At 65.1% G+C, this 10,427-nt stretch overlaps 2 protein-coding genes across 4 annotated transcripts; one reads left to right on the top strand and one right to left on the bottom strand.

Moving 5' to 3' along the window:
• Positions 1–2,029: 2,029 nt before the first annotated feature.
• APLN (apelin) lies at positions 2,030–3,438 on the bottom strand. The gene is made up of 3 exons (XM_085230442.1): positions 3,212–3,438; positions 2,532–2,703; positions 2,030–2,446 (listed from the first exon to the last, which is right to left on the bottom strand). Exons 1-2 carry the CDS (start codon positions 3,405–3,407, stop codon positions 2,537–2,539), a joined length of 363 nt encoding a protein of 120 aa, XP_085086568.1. The 5' UTR covers positions 3,408–3,438; the 3' UTR covers positions 2,030–2,446; positions 2,532–2,536.
• A 2,825-nt stretch (positions 3,439–6,263) lies between these two features.
• On the top strand, positions 6,264–10,418 carry XPNPEP2 (X-prolyl aminopeptidase 2). Of its 3 annotated transcripts, XM_085230434.1 has the most exons (21): positions 6,268–6,446; positions 6,526–6,599; positions 6,692–6,802; positions 6,871–6,934; positions 7,039–7,143; positions 7,221–7,307; positions 7,390–7,536; positions 7,604–7,705; positions 7,790–7,871; positions 8,099–8,294; positions 8,377–8,466; positions 8,545–8,654; positions 8,734–8,811; positions 8,885–8,956; positions 9,033–9,093; positions 9,181–9,250; positions 9,334–9,438; positions 9,509–9,568; positions 9,716–9,792; positions 9,901–9,999; positions 10,088–10,418. In XM_085230434.1, exons 1-21 carry the CDS (start codon positions 6,401–6,403, stop codon positions 10,295–10,297), a joined length of 2,046 nt encoding a protein of 681 aa, XP_085086560.1. In that variant the 5' UTR covers positions 6,268–6,400; the 3' UTR covers positions 10,298–10,418. The 3 variants fall into 3 exon arrangements, 2 of the variants coding, with proteins under 2 accessions (XP_085086559.1, XP_085086560.1); XM_085230433.1 differs by having other exon boundaries at positions 6,264–6,446; positions 9,716–9,999; XR_014884937.1 differs by lacking the exon at positions 10,088–10,418 and having other exon boundaries at positions 6,274–6,446; positions 9,308–9,438; positions 9,901–9,964.
• Positions 10,419–10,427: the final 9 nt, after the last annotated feature.

The raw sequence follows: 10,427 nt of genomic DNA, 5'->3' as shown, positions 1-10,427 counted from the left end.
TGGCCAGGCTGGGGCTCAGACCAAGCCTGCTGCCCATCACATCACAGAGGCTGCAGCCTCCCGTGGCACAGAGCTGTCCCAAGCGCTGGTCCCAGCGACGGCCCCGATGCCACATTAGGTGATGGGGAGCGGGCGCAGCTCTGCGCTACGCACAGCACCGAACCCCCAGCGCTCCTGGCTCAGCATCTGGAGCAGAGCTGGAGAAAGCTGGCCCCATCCTGCCGCAGGAAACTGCAGCCGGTGTCATCTCCATCTGCATCCTGCCTGCTCCTTGAGCGCAGGGCTGTGCCCGGGCAGCTGCTCCTGACCTCGTCACGGAGAGGAGCGGCGCAAGGTGCCGCATTGTTCCTACGGCCGCCGCATTCCTGCCACTGCCGGCGGAAATGCCGGAGAGGGCGCGAAGCCTCGTGGATCCCCAGGGACAGAACGAGGCCTGGCCTGCGTGTCCTCGAGGCGGTGCGGCTCCTTGGAAGCTGGCAGCACGCAGCTCTGAGCCCTGCAAAGTGTTTGGGGATTGAATACAACCGGTGCCCGTAGCGGTGATGTCTGTGCAGTGGGAGCAGCACGGTTGGTGGCATCCGCGTGTCCCCGTTGGGCTCTCTGGCACCCTGTTGTCACTGTGCTGACAGGACCCACGCAGACGCCCAGGCACTCGGGTGCCAGGGGCTGTGCCCCCACCCTCTCAGCCCTCCTGCAGCAGGTGAGCAGCTGGCACGGCACACAGCACGGAGAGAGTGGTGCAGCCCGGCAGCCCCCACCTGCCCGCGGGCAGCCAGCCAGGCCAGGAAAAGCCAGAGATTCCTTCGGTCTCCTGGCCCAGGAGCCTTTTCCTCCAGCACCGCTGGCCACGGCCCAACCGGGGAGACCTCCCCGGCCTCCCCCTTCCAGGGCAGCCCTGAGGCCGCTGGGTGGGGGCACCGCATCCTCACCCCCGGACTGCGGTACCCAGCGGCATGGCAGCCTTCAAACCCTGCAGAGGGGAAGAACCCAGCCGGGTCTCTGCAGGGCGGCGCAGGCATGCGGCGTGTCGGGATCGCGCTGGCACGTGGCCGGGAGTGCATCCCTCCCGGTCCCCGAGGATGAGCTCATGGAGGCCAGCTGGGCCCAGCCCCGCTTCCCCCGGGCCCCTGCTTGCAGCCCCGCAGCTGCAGACTTTCCGCTCCTCCATGGCCCCGTTAACCCCCTCCCCTCCAGTGCTGTGTTGCCTGCGGGACCCCCACCACCGTGCCCTCCTCACTCTCCCAGGGCAGCCCAGCACCCCTCCTGCAGGGGATGGTGGCCTCAGGGGCCCCGCACTGCACTGCACTGCCCTGGCTTGGGGGATTCTGGGGTAGTCCCGTCTGTTTGCGCAGCTCAGCTCCCATTAAGTGTAAGATCTGCTTGCTGAGTCCTAAACTGCCACCCTCCTGCGTGGGCCTGGAGGAACACCAGGGAGAGGTGCCTGCAGCTGCTTGCCTGCCGGGACCCACGGCGATGGGGACACCGGGAACTGGAACGGCAAGGGCAGGGCTGTCAGGGACATGAGCAATAGGATCACCAGGGACGTGGATACCAGAGACAGGGACACCAGGAATAGGGACACCAAGAATAGAGATGGCAGGGAGGAGGACACCAGGAGCACAGACTCTGGGAACGGGGACGGCAGACAGGGGGGGACAAAGGGACCCAGAGCATGCGGTGCAGGGCTGAGGCAGGCTGGGTGTCCAGCAGCCACCAGAGGACGGCAGCAACCAGAGGTGCCCAGGACCAGGCAGCCCAACGCCAGACACGGGTGCTGCACCCAGTAGCTGGTAACCACGGCAACGTCAGCATCGTGGTGCTCACACCCTGAGTTACAAACCACTTCTGGCTAAAGAGATGCATGAGCCCCCAGCCTGGCTGCTGTCACAGCACCGATACCATCATCAGCACCATGGGGACGATGATGGGATGCATCCCTACTCAGGCCACAGAGCACCCCAGCCCCACAGGCTGCAGAATGTCCCCCAGCCCTTCGTTCAGTCTCCCACCACACCACCACCGCAAGTGCTTATTTTCATCATAGCTCTTTATAATAAAGATGTATTTACACAGAACAATTCTTTACAGACTTGACAGACACGGTGACCAGCAGGGCCCGGCACCGCTGCGGCCCTTTTGGGGTACATCAGTGCTTCCTGCAGAGCTCCAGGGGGTGGGAACCCCACAGGGCAGCTCACACGGGGTCAGCATCACAGGAATAAATAGACCCCTCCGGGAGGAGATGGGGCAGGGCCCCACGGAGAGCTCCTCCGCCAGACAAAGTGCTTTATGCAGAGCCCCTGGACCTGGCACACCGGGATCAGGGCACGGGGCGCTGGGAGCACACGGTGCCAGAGCCGCCAGGACAGCTGCAGGGAGGTGATGCCGACTCAGGGACGAGCAGAGCAGGCAGTGGGGATGCATCCTTGGAGCGCTGGCGGTGGTCCTGCAATGAGAGCAAAGGCCTTTGGGATGAGAGAGCTGTGGGCACCGCCACGCGCGTCCCCTCGCGTCCCCTCCACGCCACTCACCTCCATCAGAAGGGCATGGGGCCCTTATGGGACAGCCGTGGCCGGGGACGGCGGAGCCTCCTCCACCCTCCCGGCCGCCGCACGTTCCCACGCCGCGCACCCCGCGGCCGCACCAGCGTTCGGATGAGGCCGTCCTCGGGACCCATCCCGTCCGGCCCCGCTCCCAGCGGCCCTGGGGATGGCAGAACAGCGTGAGCGGATGCCCTGCCCACACGTGGGGTGGGGATGCTCCAGGAGCTGGGCAGCATCTCCCGTTTCCTCAATTATCCCCCCGGCAGGAGCCACGCGCCCAGAGAGCGCTTCCTGCAGCCAGATTGGCCGGGTCACCTGCACGGTGCCACCGCCGTCACCAAAGGGCACGGCAAAGCCCCGACTCAGGCTTCGATCCCAGCCCCCGGTGCCCGCTCCGGAGCAACCCGCGGCACACAGCTCGGGCTGACGGCGGAGATGCTCCGGTACCACCAGCACGTGGATGGCACCAGCGACGGCACGGCCGCCCCCCGGCACCCGGTGGCACAGGCGGCTCCCGGCCGTCGTTCGGCCTCTCCGCCCTCGGGACAGTCTGCGGTTTGTTGCCGCCGTGAAAAGCGCTTTGTCCTCTCCTCCCCCCTCCCGGGGATCGACGGCTCTGCCTCCCCCCGCCCTCCCCGACCCCGCACGGCTCTCAGCCCCGCACTCACCCGCGGACGCGGCGCTCAGCGCGAGGCAGAAGAGCAGCAGCAGCGCCAGCAGCCAGCGGCGCGCCGCCATGCTCCGCCCTGCGCGGGGACACGGACACGCGGGGACACGGACACGCAGGAGGCGGTGGCCCCGCTCCGGGATCGCCGCATTTGTAGGCGGTGAGAGCCCGGCCCGGCCCCGCTCCCGCCCGGTCATGTGGCCGCCGGCACCGGGGAGGGGGGTCCGCAACTCGCCCCGCCCCGCTCCGCCCTCTCAGCGCTGCAGCCCCCCGGGGTGCCCAGGGGGTGGCATCCGGGGGACGCGGGCACGGGGAGCGCCGAGGATGCTCCTGGGGAAGGTCAGCGGGGTGCAAAGGGTGGGACCTCAGAATCACTGGGGTCGGAAAAGACCTCTAAGATCACCGAGCCCACCCTCACCCCCCCGCCCCCCACGCGCCCCGCATCAGCCCGCACTGTGACCGGGAGTGGAAGCCGGGGGGAGCTGAGGGTGCCGGTGCCAAACCACTGAGTGAGGAGTCGTGGTGGCCCGACGGGGTCCCGCTGTCTGGAAAAGTGGAGAAAGGGGAAAGAAGGAAGAGTCAGGAAGCTGCAGGCCGGGCAGTGTCACTGCTGTGCCCGCTGTGCTGCTCATGGAACAGATCCTCCTGGAAGCTGCACGAGGTGCTCGGAGAGCCCAGAGGTGGTGGGGTCAGTGCACACGGGCTGGAGGAGGACAGGTGCTGCTGGTCCCCAGTGCTCACAGTGCTGGTGGGCACAGACTGATGCAGTGCACCCAGACATGTGCAGAGCCTTGGGGATGTCCTGCTGCCTCTGCATCACACAGATGTGGATGTGGCAGATGGACTGCTCAGTGGATAAGGAATTGTTTGTGTTGCACCCAGAGAGCTCCACAACTCTGTGTGCAAGTGGGGAGCAGCGACCAGTGGTGTCCAGGGCTCTGGGGTGGGACCAGAGTGATTTAATACCTCTATGACAGGGACAGGAGACTGAGCATACCCTCAGCAGCACTGCAGATGTCACACAGCTGAGTGGTGCAGTGGAGGAACTGGAGGAAATGGATGCCATCCAAGGCGACCTGTGGGCCTTATGTGGGCCCATGTGAATCTAATGAGGCCAAGGGGCTGCACCTGTGTCAGGTAAAACCCAGAGGTGGGTAAAGAGGAGAAAGAAAGCTCCTGGAGAGGAGCCCTGGGGGCTGGTGGGTGGGAGGCTCGGCTGAAAGGGGAACTTTGCATCAGAGGTAAGGGGGAAATGCTTTGCTCAGGAGGAGGGGGGCTGTGGGCAGCCCCTGGAGCATGGCAGGGGGCGCAGACAGCAGCACTGAAGGCTCCCCTGCCCCCGGGAAGCATTCCTTTGCTGTGTGTGGGGCAGAGCAGTGTGGGGCACAGCACCCAGAGGGGGTGGTGGGTCCATCCTTGGAGGTGAGTTCCTTCAGGGTGAGTTCCTGGCACACTGCTCAGGGTGTCCCTGCTGGAGCAGTGAGTCCTTTCCAGCTTCAGGTGCTCTGTGCAGGTGAGGACTGTGGAGGTGTGAGATGCCTGCGCAGGGCATCCCAAAACCACCTCTGCAACATCACTGACAGCTGATGTGCAGCTGGACACAAGTGGGATTTTGCTGGCAGATAGAGGAAAAGCAACAGCTTTACATCCCAACAGAGCTGCAGTGCTCCAGAGCTGCTGTGGGTACAGCTGGAGCTGGGTGCCCTGTGCCCTCCTGCAGTGCTCCCCATCGCTGATGGATCCCCAGCCCCCATCACAGGGGATTTCCCCTGGACCCCAATGCTCCTACACCACCTTCCGCATTCCTGGGGTCCCAGGGGTTCCCTCCCTCCCTCCCACCCCACGTCCTGTTTGCTCGGGCGCATCACCCCGGCCTGAGTCACCCCACAGCCCCGCAGGTGGCGGAAGGCTAACAATAGCCCACAAAGGGAGGATGTCTCCCCCAAGCCTTCCTCTGGGCCCGTCGTCGAGGAAAGCTCCCGGGGGGGGAGGGCCGGGCCCCACCGGACGCACAGTGGATGGGCTTCGTCCGGTCGAGGCCACTTTGCTCAGAGCAGCCCCCGGTGAGCGGGTCGGGGTCCCTGGGGACGGCTGGAGGAAGAGGAGGAGGAGGATGTGCAGCATCGTTTGCACGTTTCGTTAATTAGCAGGACGGAAGCGAAGCGATGCCTGATGGTCACCGTGGCAACCGCATGGCGCATCCTTGAGAAACTTCGGTTGCTGTGATGATCGCAGGGACTTCACCGTGTGTCCCCACCCAGCCCTGTGCAGGGGCTCCCGCGCAACCCAACCGCACGGGAGGACCAACAGAGGGTCTCCGGGATGACAGCGGCCTGGCCGGGAGCATCGGTGACACGAATGTGCCCGGCCTCGGCTCGGTGCCGATCACGGGGGCAGGATGGCGGTGATGCCTCCAGGTCCCGCTGTCGCCTCGCCTTCCCGCAGCACGGGGACGCGGCCGGGCCCGCGGTGCGGTCGTGGTGCGGTCGTGGTGCCATCTCGTGGCCGGCAGCTTCGCTCTGACACTGCGGGACGGTGACCGCACGTCGCTGAGCCGCGCCGCTGTTCACAAAGCGGTTCGTTGTTTATTTCCTGTAGGACCCACCCGGCATCCCGCAGTTTGTGTCCCGCCGTTCTTCGACCCCGGTTGGAGCCGCATCCCCCCCCGAAGATCCCCATCACCCACCGCACCGCACCCACGTCCCGCAGGGCTGTCCCCATAGCGGGAGGACATCGCGCCCCATCGGCGCGGCAGGATTCGTCCTTTCGCTGGATGTGATCTGGGGAGCCGAGCTCTGCTCAATGTCAGTTCCCTCCAGGCCGATGGCACGGGGAGCTGAGCGGGATGCCGCCGTGACCCCCCCTGTGTGCCATCTCTCTCCCCCCGGCAGACGGTTTTGGGGCAGTGCAGCACCCCCAGGTTCGCCCATGGCCAGCAGGGACGTGCCAGGCTGAGCTGGCACAGCCGCACCTCTGCTTCCAGGAGATCTTTGGACTCGGTGCTGATTGAGCTGTTTGCTGTTATCTGGTTATCTAGAGAGCAGAAGCGCTCTGTGAAGAGGACAACGACCCCCGGTCTCTGCCCGGAGCCTCGGCATCCCTCCGCCCAGGGGGCAAAGGCGCAGGAGGAGGGACCTGTCGCTTCACGGCACCGAACGTCCCCTCCGCGTCCCGCAGCGCGGGGACAGCCATGCCGCCCTCCCGCTGGACAGCAGCCTGGCTGCTCCTGCTGCAGGGTACGGGGCGCGCATCGCTGCGGGCCGGGCTGGGGCTGAGCAGGAGCCCGAGCTCCCGCTGAGGCTCAGAACCCCTCAGGTTGCTCCATGGGACGCTCGCAGCCCGCCGCCTCCCCCAGGACCGACATCAGGGACTGCTCCGTGGACCCCCCGGTGAGCCCCTCGCGCGCAGCCCACCCCCACCCTGGGGTGCTTCGACGGCCCCCCGCCCAGCCCCGCTCCCGTCTGTCCATTTGTGCCACCAGTACCTGCCTCCCACGGCCACCAACAGCTCGGCACGGCTCAGCGCTCTGCGGGACGCCATGCGTGCCCATAACGTCCACGCCTACGTCGTGCCCTCCACGGATGCCCACATGGTGAGGTGCCATCCCCACACGCCGTGCCAGCTCTCCGACCTCCTCTCACCTCTCCATCCCATCCCCAGAGCGAGTACATTGCTGACAGGGATGCCCGCCTGGGCTGGCTCACCGGCTTCACCGGCTCTGCAGGTGGGAGCATCCCGGCTGGGATCTGTGCCCAGTCCTGGGGGGATGTGGGCTGCTGGGGAGTGGGACTGGGGGAGAGATGATGCCTGAGATCTGCTGCCCCCCAGGCACCGGTGTGGTGACGGAGGACAGAGCAGCCCTGTGGACCGACAGCCGCTACTGGACGCAGGCAGAGAGGCAGCTGGACTGCAACTGGGAGCTGCAGAGGACCAGTCAGTGCAGGGAGATGGGGATGAGGGGCTGCCCACTGCCAGAACCCCCCCCACACACACACAGCTCTGCCTTGCAGCGTGGATTGAGTCCATCGGGACCTGGATCATGGAGTTGGTTCCTGCAGGGGGAAACGTCAGCCTGGACCCCTTCCTCTTCTCCATCGGTAGGGTGGGCTGGCACTGAGGGGATGCTTCCCCATGGGGTGGTCGCTGGGTGATGCAGTCCCTTGGCCACTCTCCCTGCAGACACATGGAAGAGCTACCAGCAGGCCCTGCAGGGCTCCAGCATCACCCTGCTGCCCATGGAGACCAACCTTGTGGACCAAGTGTGGGGCAACCAGAGACCCCCCTTACCTTCCAGCTACATCTACAGCCTCCCAGAGGAGTTCACAGGTACACCTCCCGCCCATCTCTGCCCGATCAGGGGAGGGCCACATGCTGAACCTCCCCCTCACCCCAGGGAGCAGCTGGCAGGAGAAGGTGGCTGGGATCCGGCAGCAGATGGAGGAGCACATGCGGAGTCCCACAGCTCTGCTGCTCTCAGGGCTGGAGGAGACGGCCTGTGAGTAGAGCACCAAGGTTGTGGCAGTGCCCCAGGGGCATCGGAGTGTGGGTGGGCACAGCTCTGATGTCTCCCCCCTGGCAGGGCTCTTCAACCTCCGTGGAGACGACATCCCCTACAACCCCGTCTTCTACTCCTACACTCTCCTGACCACCACCAACATCAGGTGGGCAGTGGCTGCTGTGGGGCTCATCCCAACCCTTTTCCCATTAGACTCCCCCCCCTCCACCCGTTCCCCATGCGCTCCTCACATCCTGCAGTGCCCACCCCGTTGCATCCCACCTCCAAGTCCTACATCTTCCCCACAATCAATCTCACCCCTCCCAGTAAAACCCAGGGATTCCCCCCCATGCCTCCAACCCCTTCCCCCCCATCACCGTGCCCCTTTCCCAGCCTGTTTGTGGACTCTGCACGGCTGACAGCGGAGGCTCAGCAGTCGCTGCGCTCCGGCTGCCCGGGGTCGTTCTGTGTGGAGCTGTGGGACTACGGGCAGGTGAGCGCCCAGCTCCATCACTACGCTCAGGGCAACGTCACCATCTGGCTGGGCACTGAATACACCACCTACGGCCTCTACAGCATCATCCCCCAGGTGAGGTTCACCACGAAATCCTGCTGGTGGGGCTGGGAGCAGCAGATGGGTTGGCTGTGTCCCACCGTTGTCACCTGTGCAGGAGAAGCTGCTGGAGGAGAGCTACTCTCCGGTGATGCACGCCAAGGCTGTGAAGAACGCCAAGGAGCAGGAACTGCTGCGAGCAGCCCATGTAAGGCTGTGCCCATCCCCTCAGCCAGCAGCTCGGGGGGGATGGTGACACCTCCCGGTACCACGAGGCTGCCCACAGGTTCGGGATGCGGTAGCTGTCATCCAATACCTGCTATGGCTGGAGAAGATGGTGCCTCAGGGTGTGGTGGATGAGTTTTCGGGTGCCCGCCACATCGATGCCCTCCGCAGGTCGGTGCCTGCCTGGGGGAGCAGCCGGCATGGGGCAGCAGGGACCCCCCCGGCACGTCCCCCTTCCACTGCCTTCCAGGGCACAGCAGCACAGCCACGGGCCCAGCTTTGAGTCCATCTCTGCCAGCGGGCTGAATGCGGCGCTGGCACACTACAGGTGTGGGGATGGGGAGGGAGATGTGCCGTGCGGGGACACTTTGGACGGGTTCTCACCTCCCCCTTTTCCCCAGCCCCGCCAACGGCAGCAGCCGGCAGCTGTCAGTGGATGAGATGTACCTGACGGACACCGGCGGGCAGTATCTGTGCGGAGCGCTCCCTGTCCCCTCCATCCCTGCAGAGCAGTGGGGTGATGGGGACCCACTCACATCCTCTTTGCAGGGATGGCACCACGGACATCACACGCACCGTGCACTGGGGCACGCCGACCTCGCTGCAGAAGGTGCTGGCACTGTGGGGTGGTCCCAATACCGTGGGGCCAGGGGGATGTCCCACACACCATCGTGCTCAGCCCCTTATTCCCTTATAGGAAGCCTACACCCGTGTGCTGATGGGCAATATTGACCTCTCCCGCCTCGTCTTCCCATCTGACACAGCTGGTGAGTGTGGAGCTCGGTGCGGTGGGAGCAGGGCAGGGGTCCCATTGCTGCTCCCAGCTCTGTTCCACTTCCTCATCCTCCAGGGAAAACAGTGGAGACCTTTGCCCGCCGGGCGCTCTGGGAAGTGGGGCTCAACTATGGCCATGGAACCGGGCATGGCATCGGCAACTTCCTCTCGGTGCATGAGTGTGAGCACTGGGGGGTGGGGGAGTTACACACTGTCCCAATGAGCCATAACCTACTCTGTGCCCCCCACAGGGCCGGTGGGCTTCCAGTCCAACAACGTGCCACTGACTGCAGGCATGTTCACATCCATCGGTGCGTGCGTCCACGCGGCTCCTGCTGCCTTGGGGTGGTGGGGATGACTGTGGGGCAGCGCCAAGGGTCCACAGCTTTCTGCCCAGGGCTGGGTTGGGGTGGAGGTGCTGCCGCCGGGGCTCAGGATGTGCTGGGCACTGTCCCCAGAGCCCGGCTACTACCAGGACGGTGAGTTCGGCATCCGCATCGAGGACATCGTGCTGGTGGTGGAGGCGCAGACCAAGGTACTGCTGTCCCCCTTCCAGGACTCTGCGTGGGGCTGGGGGCTCGGGCACAGCGAGAGGCTGGCAGCACCACGGGGGCTGCAGCCACCTTCTGACCTTCCCCGGCAGCACTCCACAGGGGAGAAGCCCTTCCTGACCTTCGAGGTGGTGTCCCTGGTGCCCTACGACCGCAACCTCATCGATGTCAGCCTCCTGTCACAGGAGCACGTATGGGAACCGGGACATGCAGAGCTGAGGTGGGCGCACGGGGCTGGGGTGGGGACGGGCACTCAGATGGAGATGTGTCTGCCTACAGATCCAGTACCTGAACGCCTACTATGAGACCATCCGTGCTCGCGTGGGGCCGGAGCTGCAGCGGCAGCAGCTGGAGGAGGAGTACCGCTGGCTGCAGCGAAACACTGAGCCCTTCCCATTCAGCAGCGCTGCCTCCACCACCACCGCCATGCTGGGCATGCTGGCCGTCACCTCCCTCATCTCCGTGCTGCTGGCCGAGCTGCAGGCCTGACCCTGCCACCACCAGCCAAGGACGTTTCTTCTCCCTGTTGCTCACTTCCTCATTACGTCTTTCTTTTTTTCTTTTTTTTTTCTTAATATTTGTTCTTTGCAATTAAACGGCGTCAACGCTGGGTGTGTGC

This window comes from Meleagris gallopavo, chromosome 9 (genome assembly GCF_905368555.1).
Source record: "Meleagris gallopavo chromosome 9, MGAL_WU_HG_1.1, whole genome shotgun sequence".
Lineage (NCBI taxonomy): Eukaryota > Metazoa > Chordata > Aves > Galliformes > Phasianidae > Meleagris > Meleagris gallopavo.
The sequence above is the reverse complement of the archived record's forward strand: the minus strand, read 5'-3'. Positions and strand labels throughout refer to the sequence as shown.